Here is a 22388-nt window from a genome sequence, read left to right as displayed (position 1 = left end):
ACATTTTTGCAAGCACATACTTATAGGATATTTGTTATCTAGAAATACTTAGACAGTTAAAATAAAATCTTAGACATCAGAATTTGACTGACCAGTGTAACACTCATTTCTGATAGTTCACTTGAACAGTGAACAATGAAATCACAGTTTGATATCCACAAAGGGAAGACATTATTATTACATCTCATATACAATGAATTTAAACAATTTGAATAATAAGATGAGATCACAACATCCAAAAGTCAAAAAAACTTAGAAAACCTAAAGGACATGGCCAAAAATATTGTACTTCCTATTTAATATCCTGATGTTTAATATACCAAGTGATATTCTATCTTGTGCAACAACCCATTTAAGAGATCCACTTTGTTAAGGACAAGGAGAAGTGAACTGCAGACAGTCTCCTCTTTTTTTACACAAGGAACTGGGACACATCCTGAAATGTAGCAGCATGGAATCCTGTCAGGTTTTAAATCAATCCCAGTGCATTCTAATGATCAAAACATTCCCCTGAGACATAAAACAGCAATTCAGTTCCAAGTTCATCTCTGCAGATGGAAGCAGTGTGATCCAAAGTCCCAGCAGCTTCCCAAATGAAGCAATGCTAACAAGGAAAAGGTAGTGACACTTACAGGATTGCTTTAGCTGCTCATCTGCCTTCTGAGGATAAATTGGGTGCCAGGAGTAGTCAATTGTAAAGACAACACTTGGGACTGTCCAGCATTCAACCCATCCAGCCCTTTCAAAAGGAAACAGCATCCTTTTATTTCAAGCACAATACTTCTTTTAAGTAACTTTAAAGCAACCTCAAAAGTTGATGAATCACAAACAAAATAAATAAGAAGAGTCAACATAAAGATACCAATACACATGAATATCTTAATAAACTCACTCTTCTTGAGTAATGTTCCTCCATTTGGGTTTGCCCGTTTTCTGAGCACTTTGACATTCTGCAGACATACAAGACTCAGGACTTATTTTATTGGGCTGACAATCCTTTACCAGCATAAAAAGGGAATATTTACTAGGATGGCAGTCAGGCAGATACAAATGAAGATCAACATCTTCTCCCTAAAAGTCAAACATCAGCAATAAGAGTTAATTTACATTCCCCTTATGCACAATGCTCAAGCTATCTTCATGTTTGTGTGTGCCATCATGTTTATTTTACATAAAGGCATAATTAGACAAGAAGTCTGTTTCCCAGCAAGTTTTAGTGCAATCTCAAGAGCTCTACAGTTCTGAATGCTTACAATTCCAATAACTTTCACATCACTAGGGCAATCTATAAAACACTGGACAACTTGTAGTGATCCCTGTTCTTGTACTGCAGAAATTGAATACTGCAGAAATTAAATTACTAAAACAAGCTTACTCCACATCTCAACTAAATCACAGTTTAAAAAGGATGAAATCTATAAAACATTGATTTCTTTGCTATCAAATTATACCAAATTAGCAACATCACCATCAACTAGTTTTTTATTTTTAGCAGCAGTAGACAGCTTCTATTTTAAGGAAGGCAAAAAGTACAGTAATTCACAGAATTATCTGCATCTGTGAAAAACACTTAGTGATCATTATTTATGCTACAGAACCTCTTAAAAATCTGGAAGATGGCTTTTCAAAATGGTTTGGGGGTAGCCAGTACAGTATTTGATTCTATCTTTGAACACACATTAGATTTTCATATTTCATAAATAAAGGGGAACAGAATTCCAGGTGATAAAACACATACACACAATTTAACTACATATAATAACTATATATACTAAATGTGTGTATTTATGCATGTAAGAAGCATATGCATGTTTGTATTTTTCAGAAATATTTTCCTTTTAGTGCATGTATGTATATATAAATTAAAACAGGCTATGATTAAATGCTTCACACAAGCAAACTGAAACCATTTACCTCTGGGTTGCTTCAAGAAAAATTCTATGAACTGAAAGTGAAAAAGACTATTTTTCTTTCAGGAAAGAGTCTCACATTTCCAAGACAAGTCTCACATTTACAAGATGTCCTTACCCTTAAGGAGAATCTAGTATTGCATGTGGTTGGAACAAAGTCAGTGAAAGGCAGAGAAAAAACAATGTTCAGGGTTTCTCCACAAGCTGCTAGATAAACTGGGAGGGAACAGGAAAACCAAACAAATTTGTCAGAATTACTCCCTATTTTGTTCTTAGACAAAATATCAAACATAAGGTAGCAATAATTAAAATGTATTAAAGAACTCATGACAGAATATTACCATTATACAACACTGTACTTGGAGTCATAAATGACTGTAATCAATTATTCTGAAAGTATTTATTGCCTACATCTTGTTCCTTCTAGAAAGACATTGTACTTAGCACAAGGAAATTGCAGGAAAACAATAAAAATAACTATAATATCTTGGTGCTTTTTTTACCCACCAGGTTTTGGGTGTAATTCTAGTACTTTATCTCTTTATACATTTGTGTACACTGTATTTTGTTGATGATTTTTTGTTATATATGCTACTTCTTCCAAATACAAAAAAAGTGATCTCACCATTCTCCTGTTGTTTGGTGGAACAGTCAATCCAGTTGTGCTGATTTGCTGCCCAGATCATTTCAAACTGATGGAACATGACTTTGAAGTTCCACATATATGGAACAAATGAAAAAATATCAGGTGCGCTGTCACTGGACCAGTCTTGGATCAGATCTAGACCCACACCAAGCAATAAAAGGTGAGTTAGTGGCCAGCAGGTGAGTGATTCCTTAGGATTTTTGTGTTGGAAAAGCTGATTTTTGCCCTGACCACAGCAGCAGGTTACTGGGCACTGTGGCACTACCCAGACAGTGGCTCTGGCCTCACTCAGGGGATAACTTTATTAGCATGGCACCAAGCCTGCACTAATTAAGCCTTCCTCCCAGCAGGGCTAATTAACACCACAGTGATGGGGCTCTATTCTTTCCATTACTGCAGCTGGAGCTTCCAGCAACAGTTGGGTGGTGCTGTTCCACCTTGCACTGCGCCTTCCTCCTCACGGCCAGAAGCCTGAGGAGCAAATTACTTTTCCTCATCATCTGTCAGCCATAGGGACACAATCCAAATCCCAAGTAGTTGAAAACGAGCCAAGCAAAGAGGGATATCAGGAGAAATCAACATCATGGGTGACAAATTAAGCAAATCAGTAGCTGTGATAAGAGTTCAAGTAAGAAATAAATTTAGGATCACTTCATGGCAAATCAAATTTATTTAGACATTAGAAAATTAAATTATTTGTACTTCTACTCAAATGTAAGAATACCATGCAGTTAGACATTCTATAGGCATCAGGAACTTTGTCATCAGAAACAATTTGTTACCTTAAAAACACGAAATTAGAGAACCTGACCTTGCACAACTCGGCAAAATTTGAAAACAAATCCCAAAGAAAGAATATTTGACATGTGACCTATTTAGCAAAGAGGTTACCTGTAAAGAAGCTCTTCTGAGCAAAGATGAAATGATAGGTTGCTTTATAGACCTCCAGCTCACACTGCCATGTCTGTGGCATGTTCCATATGCGGGGATAGCTGGCATTGATATGGAACTGTGGGCAAGAAATGAAAGCATCAGGATCACCTGAAAAGATGACAATGCCTGACCCTGTCTCTCAGCAGTTTTCACATATGTACCCTGCTGAATAATTAAAACTGTTTTCCTGCTGGGATGAACAGAAGGTACTTCCAGTTCCTTAATAATTTAATCTCTGTCCCTCCTTCTGTGTTTGAAGGTCAAGTGTTAGTGTATTCATTTATTTGGGAAGGTATAGATGAGTTTCAGATACATCTGCTGCCATAGATGTACAAAGCAATTTGAAATGCAAGGTTTTCATCAAAAACATCACTTTTCACACTACACCAAAAAGAAAATGTCCCAGAAGAGACTGTTTTTCAACCACTGATATATTTTTCATATTCATAAAAATATCACTTGAATAAGATAATTAAAAACCAATAAGAAGGGTGATCTACACAACTACAACACTGCAAAAATCAAATATTAGGCAAACAAAAGAGTAATGGAGTTTTAAATATGTCTCAAGTAGTTCAAGTACACCTGAGTGCTTTTAAGTACTTGTGCATACATATCCTTTAGCAGAACTAGTGAGCATAATCATTAATTAAGGCAAAGCCTGCACAGGCACATGGCTACATAGTAAATGAGGCAACATTTGTAAATAGGTAATTTATACACCAAGTTAGTGCTTTTTAAGTCACTAAAGATTACACACATGCACAATTGTGTCAGTACATATAAATTCCTTATCTATTTAGGTCCTGCAAAACACATTAAAAAGGCATTTTCCTGCATTAAGAAACTAAAGACTGCTCCACAGAAAAGTCAATATGTTCTTAATTAAAAATCCCCTAGAGACTGAAGCTTTGTGCTTATTAATGCACACTTACAGCCAGCATTTCTGCTTCCAAGAGAGTCCTGTACTGCATGCTGCTGGTGGCATCCACGTGGAGGAGCTGCCCTTTAATTGTAGGTGAATAGCCTGGCAAACAAAAGTCATCAAATTATCATTGAGACACAAGAGTTAGATCAATATTTACACAATTTTTAGCAGTGATTTCAGCAGTCCACTACCAAGAAGTACCCTGAGGGATATTTGCCTTAATATCTTGCCGTGAACTGTACAAGGAAGTTTTTTTGTTCCTTTCCTTAGGAATCTCAAGATTACAAAGGAAAAATACTAAAAGACATTGACACACACAGGAATTAAGATAACTGTTCAGGAAAAACAGTAGAAAACAAATCTAGCTTAGCCTTAACTCACCATTTTCACCCACTGTCATGGGAATATTTATTTCCAAATAGGATCCTGCACCAACGTTTACATGTACAGCATTTGTTTCCTGCATTGCAAAAAAGCAAAACAGTCCAAATGTGATTTCTAGATTTATTTATGCCTCTGGCTGTCATTATCCACACCTGGTGATTAAAGTCTTTCTTGCCTTCAGAAAAACCACTAATGAGCTATCAATACATATTGATACAAAATAACCTACCTTTTTTAGGTTTAACAGTAATAAAACACCTTTTTTAGGTTTAACAAATGCTGACTGCAGTCCAGTTGGAGAAACAGCATAAAATACTCTGACCCAAGGCCTGGGAGGACAGACTAATGTACATGTCTGACACTACAACTCTAACCCTTTCAGTCCCCCCACAAAAGCACAAAACAGGGGTACAACAAAGCGATGCTGTACCCCATGTAGGAGAGTAGCAACAAGGAGAAGAAAAATCCCAACTCCTACACATACAAATTCTGTTCCCCCAGTGTTCTCCTCATTCAGAAGTATCAGAAGAAATTGGTTTTTTAATCTATCATGGTGAGCTTCATTAGAATTTAAGACTGCACAGGACACGCCCAGATCATGAAGCCCCAAGACTGCAGGAGCTGGCATGGCTTAAGATGTACCTTTAAAGCTTAAAACAAACTTAAAATAATGCTTCTAATAATACATTTCTCTTTGAAAGGTTTGCTCATAATTATAAAAAACTACGATAAAAATCACCCAGCTTTTAAAACCATAGTTCTGTAATGAACATCTGAGACAAGCAGAACTGCACAACCAAAAAGCACAGTGCAACCACAGCAGACAAAGTTAATTTCTTGATAAAGTTTCACTATTTACCCTGTTCTTGGTGAAAAGCAAATCAATGGTGGCATCTGCAATGATATTCATTCGCAGCTCAAAAGCAAGGATCTGCCTTGGTTTCCCAGGCTGAGCAATTTCTGAGACTTTCATAACTTGGTAGTCTGGTGGGAAGAAAAACTTCCACAAGCAATCCCTAGTGGAGAAAAAGAAAAAAAAAAGTTGTTTTTTGTTCTCAGAGGAAATACATATGTGTATTTGTGCATCTACTTGGTTCATTTAGCTATCTTCCTCTTAGCTGAGTCTTTAGACAACCAGTGCATGTGATAAGGAAGAATGTTTGTTGAATATCTTCATCATAGGAGCCTTCCAACTCATTACTGAAATCTCCCAAAGTGTCAATGGCAAGAAGTTAAAATTTATAGCTTTTGTCTGCAAGTTAATTCAGAAGGAAAACAAACCATGTTTTTCTTTTTATTCCTAATCCTTGGTTTCTAAAATCTGTTACAAAAGCATAGTAGCAAATCATCTATTTACTCTTCAGTTTGTGCATAAATAATTGATATAAGCCCAGAAATAAAGAAAATACAAAACTTTAGACCTCAGAATGGAAGCCACATTTCTACAGATTTTTGGCTGAATGTGCCATGAAATGCTTGACAGGAACGGCAGAGTGACGAAGCACAGACAGCAGAGTGTACATAGGTTTCAAGGGGGTGGAATTTCTTCCTGCACCCAGCACCTGGCTGTTGTAGCAGCTTAAAAGCTCTTAAACTTCCAGGATCCATCCACAGCAAGATGCAAAAGTGTTCCTAGTATGTATCCAGGAACTCTATGCACTCTGCACTCAACTGTTTTCTACTGAGCCAGTTCAGATTATAAAAAGCATTCCATTACAGGGCAAGCTTTCTTTGGAGTATTAAAAGTATCATTAATGATTCACTGACCTCATATTTCTAGCAAAAGGTTCTAGAAAGCAACATTTTCTCTTAAATGCACTATCATATCTAATGACTACTCTTTGGGCTGCCATCCTCACATTCCTGAGAGACAGGAAATCATAACAGTTTCACAGGAGAATTAGTGGAGGCCAAGTACCAGCCTGTAATTAACAGGGGAAAAGAGGGAAAGCACTGATTATGTCACTTTTGCTTAATAGTCCTTCACTCTCTAAACAATACTATTGTCCTCACCAGAAATGCTCATGGGCAAAGCATCCAGGGCCAAGTGAAGAACAAGAGAACTCTAGGCTAATATTTTGTTTAAAAATAGCTAGATAATAAATACTTTGGAGATAACATCAAGCAGCTGATTATGCTAAGCAAGGATAAATTATTCCTCCCTCATTATTTTCATAGCCAGATTTCTGTTTCCCTAAAATTTCCTCATCAATATAGAGTTTATTCCCATATTAGCCAACAGGAGCTTGATAAATCTAAAGATCACCAATTAACAAGTTAAACCTTTTACTTGATAAACAGTAAAAATACTTTGCTTACAGAAAGGGAACAATCTATTAATTCAATAATGAGAGAAATCCTAACTTTGGAAGGCCAACAAGATAAACACCAATGAATTAACTAATCTTAAACCATTGTGGCAGGACTCTTCTTTCAGACTTGGTTTACCCCAAAACACACAAATTCTAAGGAATCACACAATGGAAACTTGAGAAAGCTTTCTCAGTAACACTGGATATTAAGATGAGAGTTGTAAATCATGGTCATACCTCTGCCTATCAGCCCAAGGTCCATAGTTGAAGTCTGTCCCTTTTCCACACACAATGTCTAAACCCCAGCACGGTGGCAGGTCCTGTAATTTGCTGTCCTCATTGCTGGCTTCTCCATCATTACTCTCCTCTGTCTCCTCTGGTACAAGGCCTGCATTACATAAAATATTAAACACATTATTAAAGGAAGCTGCTTCAAATTAGCAAGAGAAATGTTTGCTTAAGCACAAGACAATTAAAGTGTCCTCATGTCAGTTTTATTTGAGAGCACTACAGTATGTAAATATCAAGACACAATTCAATGCAGACTTCCAGTGGAAGGCCAAGAAATATGACCAAAAATGACCCAAAATTGCCACCTATCTTACATCTGCACACACCATTACCAAATGTGTTGTCTTTGCTCAAGATTCAGGCAATACTTCAAGGGCAGTCAGAGCAAAAGCATATTTATGATATTTCTATTGGCTCCAAACATTGCATTAGCTCTCTTAGCATATAGATTTTTCACCTTCAAAAAAAATAAACTATCTTTGTATTTAACAGCTTGTACCTGGTTCATCCATATAGTAATAGATATCAACATCATTGGACTGCATTACAACAAAACCTTCACCCATCAGCCTTGGGGGTCTGCAAGGAAACAGCAAAAAGAAGAGTAAAAATGGACATGCCAAGATTGATCTTTATGAATTCAAGTAATTTTAAACGCAACATATTAACCATAATGGATTTGCATAATGATTTGAGAAAAAACCAAACCCTTGATGATAATATGGCTATTATTATTATAACTATTACATTAAATAACTTAAAAGTCTAGTTAACTCAAGCATGAAGGTACCAGGTTCTTCTCCACAAAAGTACTTCTCAGATATTCTAAACCACAAGTAACTACTGAAGTTTTACTTTAAGTGTTTCTTTCAGTCAAGAGTTCCTTTCTCCTTGTCCTATATAGTTCTTTCAACTGCTAATTGTTTTCTCACTAAAATAACCTTCTACACCAAAGGGACAAGACTTTCAGTAATTAGACCATTAGTTAATAAAAAAAAGAAAAAAAGCTGTTCTGCCTCAATAACACTTCCCTCAATATTAAAGGATCAAAGTGATAAAGCTAAGAGATGAAACATTTCTCTAACACTATTATATTGGTATATTACAATCCCTTTCCCACATTAATTTACATATTAATAATTCTGGTTTTACTGCAGAAGGCACTATTGAAGCTTCTCAGCCACTTTCATAAACTGTCATTTCTTGACAAAAAAAGACAATTCCTATGACTGTGTAAGAGTGTGACCTGTTAGAGCACATACCCCATTTTTACCACAGCTCACTTTCAAAGGCAGGAAACTTTGGAAAACATGGAAGACAGCAGATGCAGAAATCATGTACTGCCAGAAACTCTTCAAAAGCAACAGAGCAGGAACCTTGAAACTAAGTTTACTTTGAGAGTAACAGCAGCAAATGATCAAATACTTTAACACAAACTAGATATTGGCAATAAATTAAAATAAGATTATCATTATAAAGTATTCCCTATTATCTATCCTGAACCTTAAGCCTGCTGCCTCAAAACTTCTACTTTGACCTGCTCTCCCCACCACCATTTTTTTTCTTTTCTTCAATTTCAGAGACTTATTTTCAAAGAGTGATAAAAGTGTTGAGATGGATGTTTGTAACACAAAATGTCAGCTTCCAAAGTGAAATGCTCATGTTTGTATTGATTCCTCAGTCTGCTACAAATTTCAAGCCACTCGGATGTTTTTTATACATACACTGGCTGAAGGAATTTCTGTCAAGTTAAAACACGCAGCTTAAATTTTAGGCAAAGTAGTGTAAGAGGGCAGGCTCTAAAGAGTCAAATATTCTCCATTTCCAGTGAATTGGGCAATTTTTTTAATTTGCCCAGTAAATTAGAGCACATTTTGTGCACAGATGCCATCCTTTAGCCATCAGGAGCTACAGAGATGATAAAAGTATAAAAAGCAAATACTTAGAGGAAGCAGGAGGAAAAGCTAATAGTTTGAGTATCTTAATCCTATTTTGTTTTAATCTTATTTGTTTTCAATATTAGTTGCAGAAATTTCCTTTGTCGTCATGTTGGAAGAGTATGATTCTGTGCACAGCCACAGAATATTCTTAGAAAAACAAAGCCATGTTACAAACAGCAGTATTTGGCTGATAGAAAGCCAATTAAGGTACAAACGATGTACAGTTTATTTTATTACTTCATGCAAGCACTCAGGCTTGTGTTTGACTTCCTTCAGTTTGTTCAAGCTGCCTAACCCTGCTTATGCAAAACACACAGAGATAAAAGGATCAGGAATCTGTCTTCAAAAGATAACATGGTTTCTCCTCTACTAAGTATTCCACAGCTTTTGCCCAGTTTGGGGTTTTTATTAGTATTTCCTAAACCATGAATCTGCTTTACAGAAGTCAACACCTTAAACCTGGCATTTCAGCTAGAAATTCAGGGGTGGCAAAGCCTGGGTACAGCTCTTGTACCTGAGAGAAGGAAAACACACCTTGGACACAGGATGCCACATCCCTGGAAACATCCAAGGCCCGGCTGGATGGGGCTCTGAGCAATCTGATCTGGTTGAAGATGTCCCTGCTCATTGCAGAGGGGTTCAACTAAACAGCCTTCAAAGAAACCTTTCCAACCCAAACTATTCTATGATTCTATGTTTAATAGAGCAGAACACACACAAAAAATACACACCTAGAATAACACAGAAAACCAGCACTTTTCTCCATAAATGAAATATATTCAAAGATCCAAAACCAAAAACCCTCAGAGTGGTAACAAATATCAACTGTCTAAACACACAGAATAAAATAAACACATAGAAACACAGCAAACATTCTCTTCTTTGTGTTCTTAAAATAAGAAAATAATATGGCTACAAAAGTACTCCAAACTTACTCATCATTTTGAAGACCAACGTATCTTGGACTTGGAACCAGCATGACCCGAACATTTTCCAATTTTCCCTTCACAATGTGCATGAACTGATCAAGGTGGCTTGAGGGTGGTTTTGTGGTGTATGTCAAAAAGGCATCATCAAAGTTAATGCAAAGTGTTTGTGGCTGATAATGATTCCCAAATGCCAAGCGACCCTAAATCAAAAAGCAAACCCAGTAACTCACTAGTAATCACTCATCTCTTATACTTACATATCTATTTACACTGACCTCTTACATTACACTCAAACTCTTACATTTAAGTATTTATTTACCTATAAAAATGCAGTTGAACCAGCCATGTGCAAACGAAGAACACAGACAAAAGTCCTGGCCATAACCAGAGTTTAACATACAAGGTAGTATTTGTAGATACGACCTTGTATCTACCTTGTAGATACAAGGTCGTATCTACAAATACTACCTTGTATGTTAAACTCTGAATTTTTTCTTCTATTAGCTCAACAACAGTTTTCCTGATTCTTTTTTGCTGTTGTTCATTTGCCTTTTTTGAGGGAGGGGTGTGGTTTTGGGATGTAACATTAACCTCTAAATAATGTGTCCAAATATCTCTATTAAAACGTGCAGGGGAAAAAAAAAAGAAAACCCCAAACACCTGCAAAAAAACCAGCACACCCCATACTGTACAACACCCACAATTTAATTACTTGGTGATATTCTGGAAACCATTACTAAGTCTAAGTCATGAGTATTTCCCAGAAGTTAGAACATAGCTGTGTTTCCACCAGCACCAGCAGGATTTGTGACTGTGTCAGAGGAGTGTTGATGATGTAACTTTAACTTTTTTAAAAGCATAAATGCAAAGAAAAACTTTGAATAGAATGTGTAAGAAAAATGAATGGCAAATACTGATAAATAGTTTCCTTGTAAGGATCTTTTCACTCACCGTGCTCACATTAACTTTAATGACTGGAATAAGTGATCTCCATGAAGAAGAGGGGTCTTGAGATTCTGTTTTTACTTTAACACTAAATTAAAAGAAAGAAAAAAAAGGGGGTTATTATTTTGCTTTTTCTGCAGAAGAGCCCAGCAAATTTTTCTTCTAGAGGTCTTCAGGACACAGATCTTAGGAACACTCCTTCCCCAGGAGGGTGCAAGACAACTTGCCAGGCTTCCCAAGCCTGGGAGAACAGCAGGAAGCACATGGAGCTACACCTTGGTGCTGACACAGGTAGGAAACAAGCATGCCTTGTTTAACTCAGGGCAATAGTTAAATAAATCTTCCTCAGAGGATCTTGGTCTGTTCTAAATACTCCTGTTGAGGCATGGGATTTTCATTTCCCAAGACGCATCCTCCTCAAAGGCAGAAAACCTTCTTGTGCCTGTCAATAAGGGCTTGAGATAAGAACACAACGAGACTGGCTGGGAGACAGAGCCCTTACTCAAACTCAGGACTGCCACAGCCTCCTGCAGCTGCCCACTCTGAAATTTAGCAACTGGCCAGCAGCAGTGGCAGGACTCAAGTCTCATTAGATCCTCTCTGCTCCTGACAGTAAATCAGTCTGGTGAGGTCCTGCCCAAACAGAGGCTGATTATTGAACATCTGTCTGCACTGCACATAAGCCATGTAAAACTCCTTATATTTCCACTCCATTTTCTGGGGTACCCCAAAAAGAGGAATTAACAGAAGACAGTTTGTGTAGCTGTACACAAGACCATAGAGATCCTCACATTTTGCCTGTTCAATGTCTTGAGCAGCTGTTACTTCTACTGAGCAAAACCATTATTATTCTGCATAATCCTCCTCAACACATGCTTCCTCTCCACACTGTATTTCAAATAGATTTTTCAGCCTGTCTCTGATCATTAAACAAGAGTGCTTGGTTTGTTTGGCTGTGTTTTAAAATTATTACTGGTAGGAAATCTGAGGAAAGGGGAAAGATTCAGACTGTCAGATTTGTCAGTGCAATTTCTCTCAGTAGTGCTTCCCTCATTTGGCCTCCAGAGCACACGTTAACAAAACATTCCCCAATTAGTTCGGCACTTTGCAGAACAAAGCATCAACAAAAAAGCAAAATTAATAATTATTTACCTTTCAAGATTGGTGTGTGTTCTCTGCCTTCCATTCACTTGTGCTCTCTCATCATCTTTCTTTGCTGGAATTATTGTGGGATCCAAGCCAAACAGTTCTTGAAGTTGTCCATAAAGCTCAGAGCGGTTGTACACGTGAAATTCAAAGTCATTCACCATAATATACAGTCGAGTTTCTGCCTTTGGATCTAACCAAATAGTAGGAAAAGAGGTTCTAATTCTATCTCAACATTCCCTTGGAATATTTACAGTTCCTCAAAAATGCACATTTTGCAAAACCAATCCACACAGTACTGAACAGCTGCTGAAGTACATATTAAAAAGCAGTACAAAATTCCACAAAATAATTACAGCTTTCTAAGCAAATCAGTAAAACTTGGCAAATAAGACAGCTGCATACAAAATATTAAATCTGAAAGGCATTTCACCCCTAGGTCACAGTCCAAAAATAAGTCCAGACAAAAACTGCACAAAATGGTAAATGAAGTTTTTCAGTCTCATGTATAAAAACAAACAAACAAATATCTCTCTTGATGCATAGAACAGAAGCCTCAGCAAACATTTCTGCTTTTTAGCACAGATATCACTGAGAGCAACTCAATCTCAAAACACAAATGGTTTTCTAGCCAAGCTCCCCGGTACAGCATGCCTGAAGTGGGAAAAAGCTTTCTTTTACAGAGAAATAATTACTACGCAGAACTAACCAGATCATACTCATTCTGCACAATCAGTCAACATTCTCACAAATTTAAGATTTCAACTGTTATATCAGCTTGGCTCTCTGATCCTTAAAACCTGTTTTAACATCTGCTGATCATACAGAGAGCTGATTGTGACATACTTTTGCCTCAGAAAGTGTGACCTAATTATGCAGTTAATGTGAGGGAAAAGCTCGCACCACTTCCCCCTAATTACCCAGTTGAAAGAGTGCCCATTACACATTGACTCAAGAGACCTGAGCTGCTCTAAAAACCTCATCTGGTCTTGCTAAGTCAAACAGACTTCAGGCAGCTGAAGAACCAATGGTTATTACAGCAGTCCCCAAGCTGTAACTCAGGGGGTACAAACTGAAGGCAGCATTTCCCAAAGACACGAGAAATTAAAACTCAGAGCAAACATTTGTGGTCAGGGTCAAAAGAAGGAATGCAGATGCCCAAGATCCAAGGTTTAGAGACATCTACTTGATTAAATGCACCCAATTTGATAAAAAACTCATGTGTCCCTCAAAATCACACATCTCTGCAACACTGTCCTAACTTTTCCCCTATCACATCTAAATACCAGAAATTTCCATATAATTATAAATATATATATATACATAGAAAGTAAGTTTCCAGAACCCATTGACATCACAAGTTTCTTGAAGAGGAGACAGAGAAAAGTTAATGAGCCAGCTTCAGTTCCTTCCTGTTTTCATAAAAGCATCATCAAATCCATTTGTTGCCAACCTTAACTTGCATCACTAAGGCAAAGAATGACATGGACAAAGATTGGGACACACAATTGCTCACCCAGGAGATCTCAGCAGCATCAAGAACACAAACAAATGTAATTCTTCAATTCCTGGATGCAAGCATTAGACTTGATTTACTAAATGAAATCATAGGTACTAATTCATTTATTTAAAGGGGAATTTAAAGAGACATGTATCTCTTTTTCCTAACCACAAAATAAGGTTTGACCTCCACACATCAATTTGGTTTGCTAAAACACTTTTGGAAAAGAAACAAAAAAGGGCAAGGAAAAATAGACAAGCAAATCTGAATGTGATGCTACTAAATTATTCAAAGCAGCATTTATGTAGGTTATGTACAAGTAACTACCAGATTGTTTCACAATGTGAAAATTGATAATGGGCTGTGGCACCTCAGCCAAGTCACTGGGGTGTGCCCTATCCACAACATGATCCTCCAGCTTTTGTTCCTAAACCACTTCCATTTCCCAAGTATATACAAAACCTCAAGTTCCAGCATGACTTAACACTTCAAGAGCATTTTAGTCACATTACTTTTTTTGTCAGACCAGGACACCTCTAACTTCTGTGGTTACTTGGATTATTTGTCCACTAATCACCTGGCCTTAAATGCCAGCAGGAAACGTTAAAGCAAAGCAAAATTGTCACCATAGAGGACAGGCAACCATCTTCACTGCACTAAATTAAATTCATTTTTCATTCTGAGCCACCAGAGAAATATGTTTTAGCAGATGAGGACAATACTATGAAAACCTGTTGGACAATAACAGGTCTGGCAAAATCTAATTAACTCTAAGACTAGGTTCCACTTCTTGAATGACTTTTTTATTGTAGAGTTAATTTGAATTGTGCCCTACCACCTCAGAGGGTAAGCAGTGCCTCAGTAAACAGAAATGGGCAGCTCTTCCAAACTCCTATCACTGCCCAGAGTGGAGTCTCACATTCACCTGACTGATTCTGCATGCAGCACTGCTGCCACTGCTGAGTTGTACTGACACAGCAACAGCTCCATGAGCTTGCTGACAGCTCTGAGAGGCTTCACGCCAGCAGAAGCCACTTCCAAAGGCAAGGTGGGAAAAAAAACCCTCCAAAGCTCAATGACCCTCTCAATTAGTGTACTCAGCTGTAGATAGCTGACATGTCCAGACCTCCTTGAATAAGCAATGGAGCTGTGATGGCTCCAAAAGTCAAGAGAAGCAGGACTTGAGTCTCATCCAACAAGATTCTAATCCTATAAATGATTAAGCACATAGCCCTAGGCTACTTATGCTTTCTCTCTGTGTTTTCTGCAGATAGAATTAATCTCTTGCATCTGTGTTAATCATCCATCTTCAGCCAGAGATAAGGAAGAAAAATCAATTTTTTTATACTTCCCCACTTCTGTAACCACAGAAGTCAAGACACAGGCTTGTCAAATACTAAAGGACATCCCCTACCATAACACTTGAGCTGAAATCACAAAGCACAACACTCACTGAAACTCAAGCTAAAATCACTTGCAGAACATGAGACATCTCTATTCATCATAGTTATCAACTTCAATACAGAGACAATTATGCTTGGACTGCAGCTAATGAAGGCTACTATTAAGATTAATGGTTTGTGTCAGGAAGGGTTCATGTCCCCGATAATGAATCCTGTATTTATTGCATCTACTCTGCAACCAGTGAACAAATCGATACCTTCTGAGGATCAGAGTACTTCAGGTACACATGAACAAAGCAATTGCATGCCTGTGATTGTGCAAAGGAAGTGTGTTTCTGTGGGCTACCTGTAATTTAGACTTGGAAAGCTTTTTGGGAAACCTACCGTGCTGCTTCTGCTTAGGGTTGTACATCTTCCACCAGCGAAAAATGATAAATCCATCTTGAATTCTAAACCAAACAAATTGGAATAAAACAGAAGTTGAGAGAGCAACAACCCAACATCCTACAAGCAATTTGTGCAGAGACCTGCAGCTGAGGCAGTCTACAAGCAACATGAAAGCACAAAGCATTACAGCACACGGTGTATTACACGACTCCTGCTTTAGCTGAAGCTCATATAAAACCCCATATCCGTTGCCTCCTCAAGGCTTTCCAATTTTAACAGTAAGAATCAAAACTACAAACTATTTGCTGGCATGCTGTTCACAAAACAAATTATCCTGAATCCCAGTAAGTAAATGCCAGCTACTTGGCCAACATGAATTGTGCAGATTTAAGAGCGAGAGCACAAAGGAGTCAAAGACATAAATGAAAACACAGTTCTCCTTCACACTCCAAAGTGGTTTATTTGACAAGTATAAGATGGTAGGACAACAACCATCTTATCCAGCACTCACTTCCAAATGATAAGGCTAAAACAGCAAATGAGCTTCCAAGTATGTAGGAGTGTTAAATACCAGCACCAGGAGAGACAGTCTAACACTTATAAACACACTGCTCATTTGGAAAGCTCCATTTTGATTTGTGCTATTTAGACCTGTATTTAAAATACTTATTTAGAAGGAGGACTCGCTTGGAAATCTGTACCTGATGGACATGTCCTCTGTGATGAAATAGATTTCACGCACCATGACTTTTCCAGATAGCACAGAAAACGAAAAGGAACCTAATTATAAAAAAAAATAAAAATAATGCTTATTACCCTGTTGATTTTGCTGTTAAAGCTGTTGGCTTTGTGAACAGAGAGAATACAGCATTCAATTATCTGAAATGGGTTAACTGGGTATCTTGAGCTCCTTTTCTGAAGGCAAGTCAGAGATGCAGAACACAGAAAACAAAGTACACAGCTAAGGGATGCTGGGTTTGGCACCACCCAACAACACCACCAAGCCCCTGAGGTACATGAGTCACTCAGAAACATCCAGGTGCCATACAAATCTCAAAAGAATTAGAAAAGCTGTTTTGAATATTTGGAGTTTCAGGACATTGTGTGCAAGACCATAATCAGAGGAACAAAGATTCCTGATGGACTGTTTTTAAAAATTTTAAATGGCTGTAAGGATTTTGGTCCAATTATTACAACAAATTATGTTTGCAGCAACAAGGATTAATAAGTATGAAAAGACCAGCAGGTAATGCAACAGCCCAGATTTTTCCTAAGGCTTTTCACCGCACCCACAGAAAGTACACCATAATTTAAAAAAAAACAAAACAACAAAACCCCACCACCAAAATCAACATTAAACAACTGAAACCAAGCAGCAAATTGTGGGATTTAATTAACATTATGTTCTACTTGTTGATGAGGTTCATAAAGAACACCACATATTTGGCCAGCCATGTCAGCTGTCCTTACTTAATGGCAATTTCACAGAGAAATTTTAATAAAAGCCTACAGATCAAGTGTAGCAGCCAGTAAGTATTTTATCTATTTTGCTCTTCCAAAAAGCTGGATTTGAATGTGGTTTGCAATTCAGTTCTTAGGTTCTTGAGGATATAAGCAAATGAATTGCAAGGGTGTCTGTGGCAGGCCAAGTGTGAGTGGGATTTTTTGGTTTGAAGTTTTCACTACATTTATGAGGTACAGTCGCAGAAAAAGTCCAGAACTAAAGTCATTGCTATTCTGTGAAGTAGACAGAGGAAGGCAGAGGAGAAAGTGAAAGAAAATTAGAAGTGTGATCAGTGAGGTTGTGGGCTACAGCCCTCTGTGACTCAGCACCAGATATTTTTGTAAGTGGGTGAGTGCCCAAGTGATTTGTACTGACCTGTTTTATTGAAAAAAGTTTAAAATATTTTAATAAAAAGTTAATGGATTTTGATGCAAAATGTTCTAGCCAGTATCAATTCCACATACCATAGTCCCAGTATGGACCAACCTGTGATTAGTTGTTCTGACAGCTTATTTAGAAAGCAAGGGCAGTGCTGGAACGGGGACTTAATGCTTGAGTCTCTGCTTGGAATCCACTGAATATTTTCAAATCACTCTAATGAAGGAACACTTGAAGGAAAACTTGAGTTTACTTCAAGATTTCAGCAAACTGCAGCAGACAAAGATTGGCATTACATGAATCATAACTTACCAATATGGATGTAGCCATGTTTATATAATCTGTTAAGAACCAACGTTAAAATGAGTCCAATGTTCCGGGAATTATAGTAAGTTAGGTAGATAATCCATCCACAGGACAATATTGTTGCTGTTGAAAGATTACAATGAATTAAAGCATTTTTAAAGTACACTGACCCAGATAAAAACCTTACCTATTAGGACTATGAGGCTTAGCAGTGTTCTTCCTGCTCTCCATAAAATTTGAAACTGATGGGACACTTGAATGGGTGTTTTCAGAGAGATGGTGTGAGCAGGGTGTGAAGAGATGGGGGGAAAAGGGGAAATGGGAAGTCCAGAAAAACATAGATTCTTCACTGCTCTTCCATTCCCCAACATATAAAAACCTGTCCTCCCAGAGGACATACAGATGCCATCAATTATTTCATACATCACTTACCATCTAAGAAGTTAGATTTTATAGATTGAGTTCTAACATGCATTGTCCCACACGGACATTTATTTCAGAACACCCTAAAAAACCTCAACACCAAAGTCATGCTACATACCTTCCCTACTCGTCTCCCAGTTGTGACCTGTAACTTAAATTTCTAGTCTTTGACATATTATCACAGGAAACACTATCATATACAAAACCATCTCCTACAACACTGCCTCCTGAGAGAAATGCACCAGCCCTTGGGTTAGCAGAAATACCTCAACAGTTCAAGCATGGAATTTGATAGGGAAAAAAGGAAATAGCAATCCAATGAGAAACAAGTTTTTTTTAAAAAAATTAGGTCTGCTAATCCCCAAAGTAATTTTTACTTTAGTTGATTAAGAGCTAGTAACCTATTTCTAATTACAAGGGTTCTCTAAGCTTCCAGAAGGACAAACCCAAAAGGAATGGCACTGCCAAGGAATGGACTAGTTCTAATTCACCTTACTGATAATTACCATTCTGTTTCACCCAAAGCAGAGTAGGGAAAAAACCATGAAGTTTGTACCAGAATTTTTTTATTTATGCTAAAAATGGATTTTTTTGTGAAAAATCTGAAGAGCAGAAACACATAGGAACCTTAACTTTGAAGAGAGCTCAGATAATTACTGAAAAAAATATTTACAAAACCTATCTATCTGTTCCTTTATTTTTTTTCCAAATGGATCCAAGTGCGAGCAAAACTCAAGCAAACCAAGTCTGTGTGGAAAGAGCAGGGATTGTGGAATCTACATCCCAGGAAAGAAATTCCAGCTGGCATTGAGGGCAGGCACACTCCAAGGACAGTGCTCACCTCCCCCACGTTCAGGTGAGTAAGCTCCTCCCTGCTGGTCCTCTCTGGGGAGGGAGAAAGGTGGGTTGACTCACACTCTGAGGGTCCATGGAGTTTAATTTGAGATTAAAGTTCAACTTGGCACTGCTAGATGGCTGCAGTCAGGAAGGTGCCCTCTCAAGGTGAAACAATACTGACAACAATTGGGAAACCAGTGCGCTTTCCAGGCTGATCCATTGCCTTCAGCACTAGACTCACCTCTGCCACAAACTGTAGCCTTTTCCTCCACCAAATCCCATAAACTTCATTGATTTTATTATTATATTCTTGATTTTTAAAGCCTCTTCACTGAAACCAAGTTTTGGAAATTGCATTTCAGAAGTTTTACTGCATGTGATTTTTAGAAATGATTCCAGAAGTGAGCAATGGTTCTTTGAGGAGCACGTTCATTTCTGGAATTCATCACCTTTTACTGAGAGCAGTAGTTTGCTGTTTCAGCATTCAGGAGAGGAAAACACTGATATCTTTTTATGCTCCCTTATAACAGGATGCCATAGGTCAGCAGATAAAAGCAAAGGAGGAAAGGCTGGTTGAAATTGGGTTACTTCATAAACATCATGTGTTTCTATCCAAACCTCATAACAGGAAGCAAGTCAAAGCTTTTGAAGACAAAATTTTCAGATCTATTTGCATCTGTTCCACATTTTACCATGAGCTACTACCAGTGACTTCCCCTATTTTCATCTTGACTACACTGAGAACCCTATGTTGAATACAAGCTTTCCATTTCAACATGCTAAAAGTGAAACAGATAAACTCCCAAATAATTTACCTACATCCTTTCTATTTAATTTGGCCTACTGAAAAATAACTCCAGTATGTCAATAGCCAATAGACTTTAACTTGTCAGAAGGGCAAATGAAAAAAAGTTGTTGTTCATGTGTTGCTCCTCACTCCAAGTCCAAGAGTCAAGGCTGGAAAGCAGGCACTATCTGCTTTGGAAAAGTCTGAATTCATTGCACACTTTCAGTATTCTTACATGGACCCGAGTACAACTTCACATTTAGTTTGCTGTCCTTGAGCCACTTGTTTAGAGATGAATAAAAATGCCTACACCAATACAAGCAACAACACTAGTGCTAAAAAAAATAATCAGCATACCTAAATCAGGCATGTTTACAAATCCAGCTCATAACTGACTGAATGACAGCTTGGCTTAAAGGCTCACTGTGGCCCACAATTTAGTCAGGAAGCTGGGTCATTAAACACAATAGTCCTCGGATCACTTTCCAAACTACACCAGATGAAACTACCAGATGGCAGGTAGGCACATATTGGAAGTTATGGTAGCTGACTGCCATGCTAATCCTTTGTTATGGTATTACAAAATAAATTTAACCAAGACAGAAGAGTTAACCTTACCTACTAACAGCCAAACCACATTGGAGTCATGTTCTGTCAGGAAATCTTCCAGCTGCGTGATACTTGGGACAAAACTGTCATTTTTTCTTTGATCCATTGCTACACTGTTTTTGCACCAGCACCTATAGAACTGAAAGAAACAGAAAGCCATTCCAAAATCAAAATGAATAACAAGCACAGTACAGTTTGGAAAAAATGGACTATGTACCATCTTAAATTCTCTCCAGCAGTCTGTTTCACACAAATACACAAGTACTTGTTTTATTCCTTCAATAACAACTTCATGATTTTCAGCTACCTCCTCTTCTACTCCAAAGCTCCAAAAACATTTCCAATCATCTCTGCTGGAACAGTTTCCTGGCACAAGACTGCCCCAAACAAACTACACATCAACAAAATACCAAAATATGCCCTCCAAATTTAGTATCTTGGATGCCCTGTACAGCATACAAAAGCAAATAAATGTCTAAAACTGTTGTGCCACAGCAGGAAGTCAAAAGGCAACTGAACATACAAGTAAAAATGAGGCTGAATGAAGCTCACTAACATGCAAAAATGTAACATGAGACTAAACCCCTGCCCTTGCAGAAGGAAAGGCCAAAGGAGACACTTCTGGGAGTTACGGAAAATTCCCCAAACCCCCTGATCTGCTGTGTCCATAATTCTGCTTGAGGATGGGTTTGTATCATTCTGTTAAAACTGACTATCTGGTGGATCTGTCATAGAGAAGAGAAAACCAGTCCTTTTGATCTTATACACTTCTTCAAACCATCCAAAAATCACCTTGCAACTGGGTTAATATTAATTAAATCTGATTAGCAGGGAGTTGCTCAACTCAGCAACATCTGTAATTACACAGCAGTATTTTTGTTGCATTGGTTCATTTGAAGTCTTCTCCTTTGGATGTTATATGTCATATCTTCTTATAAAAAAGCAGCATTAATTCTGCTTCTTTTTTTTATCTTCTAACACCTTCCAGCTCCTGGCAGCCTGTCTTCCTGACAGTATTCACCCCTCAAAAAAATATGAGTAGACTTTATTCCCTTTTGTTATGAAGTGTCTGTTGGTTTCTCCATCAAGGGCTCTAGAACATAAAACTAACATTGATGAGTCTTTAATTTTTCAGCAAAATAGCTTTGAATAATTAGTATTTGCAAATGTTAGCTGTAAAAGTAGCAATTCATCTGTTTTTACCCTTTAATACTCAAACTATTCTTATTATTTTAACTGGAAGAAGTTGGAGAAAAACTGCCTTTAATGCACTTGTTTCTCCTGTTGTACCTGAACCAACAGCCTGTGTTTAGAACAGCAAGAGGAGTACAATCCCAAGAATAAGGGTTAATAATTTGTTCATTACCCCTTCTGCAAGAAGACACAGAATAGGGAGGAAATAACATGAATGCAGCAAACAATTAAAAAAAAAAAAAACAACAACAAAACACAATGAACCAACACCAGTTTCCAGCAGGGATGATAAAAAAGCTACCAACTTACTCCCCTACAAGGGGGAGGAATAAGAGGAATAAACATCACACAAATGCACACAGACTAAGAAAGGAACCATTGTTTCAGAAGGAACTTCAGAACAGCAAATTAAATCACGTAATGGCACTGTGATTTGCTTTAAGACATCCACAGTACCTTGATAAAAAAGCCACATGTCAGTTTGTATGATGGAGCAGATGATGCCTCTGCAGGCAGCCTCCAGACCCCTGAATCACAGGGTAAACAGAGAAAGCCAAATCAACACTTGCAGCATAAAAGGATGCAAGGACTTGACCTCTCTCTTTCTCACCTAAGGACAACAGGGTCACTCTGTTGTGACCAAGATCACCATGGAAATGTTGTCAGTAGGTGAGGACTGTCTATCTATTGCCTCA

At 37.8% G+C, this 22388-nt stretch overlaps 1 protein-coding gene across 8 annotated transcripts in view; it reads right to left on the bottom strand.

Annotated features, from left to right (window-relative positions):
• Positions 1-20632, bottom strand: part of KIAA1109 (KIAA1109 ortholog) — an 80190-nt gene extending 59558 nt beyond the window's left edge. For all 8 annotated transcript variants that reach the window (XM_031061963.1, XM_031061964.1, XM_031061968.1 and 5 more), the window contains exons 1-17: positions 20509-20632; positions 17850-17966; positions 16357-16435; positions 15653-15717; positions 12371-12557; positions 11225-11306; positions 10280-10473; positions 7904-7983; positions 7351-7501; positions 5661-5817; positions 4799-4877; positions 4425-4516; positions 3448-3565; positions 2536-2691; positions 2029-2126; positions 893-1071; positions 633-739 (exon numbers count right to left, since the gene is read on the bottom strand). In XM_031061963.1, the coding sequence (XP_030917823.1) occupies positions 633-739; positions 893-1071; positions 2029-2126; positions 2536-2691; positions 3448-3565; positions 4425-4516; positions 4799-4877; positions 5661-5817; positions 7351-7501; positions 7904-7983; positions 10280-10473; positions 11225-11306; positions 12371-12557; positions 15653-15717; positions 16357-16435; positions 17850-17966; positions 20509-20605 (2038 nt within the window). In that variant the 5' untranslated portion in view covers positions 20606-20632. The remainder of the gene's footprint in view (positions 1-632; positions 740-892; positions 1072-2028; positions 2127-2535; positions 2692-3447; positions 3566-4424; positions 4517-4798; positions 4878-5660; positions 5818-7350; positions 7502-7903; positions 7984-10279; positions 10474-11224; positions 11307-12370; positions 12558-15652; positions 15718-16356; positions 16436-17849; positions 17967-20508) is intronic.
• Positions 20633-22388: the final 1756 nt, after the last annotated feature.

The sequence above is a fragment of the Geospiza fortis genome, unplaced genomic scaffold (genome assembly GCF_000277835.1).
Source record: "Geospiza fortis unplaced genomic scaffold, GeoFor_1.0 scaffold636, whole genome shotgun sequence".
Classification (NCBI taxonomy): Eukaryota; Metazoa; Chordata; class Aves; order Passeriformes; family Thraupidae; genus Geospiza; species Geospiza fortis.
This window is presented reverse-complemented; position numbering and strand designations above follow the sequence as displayed.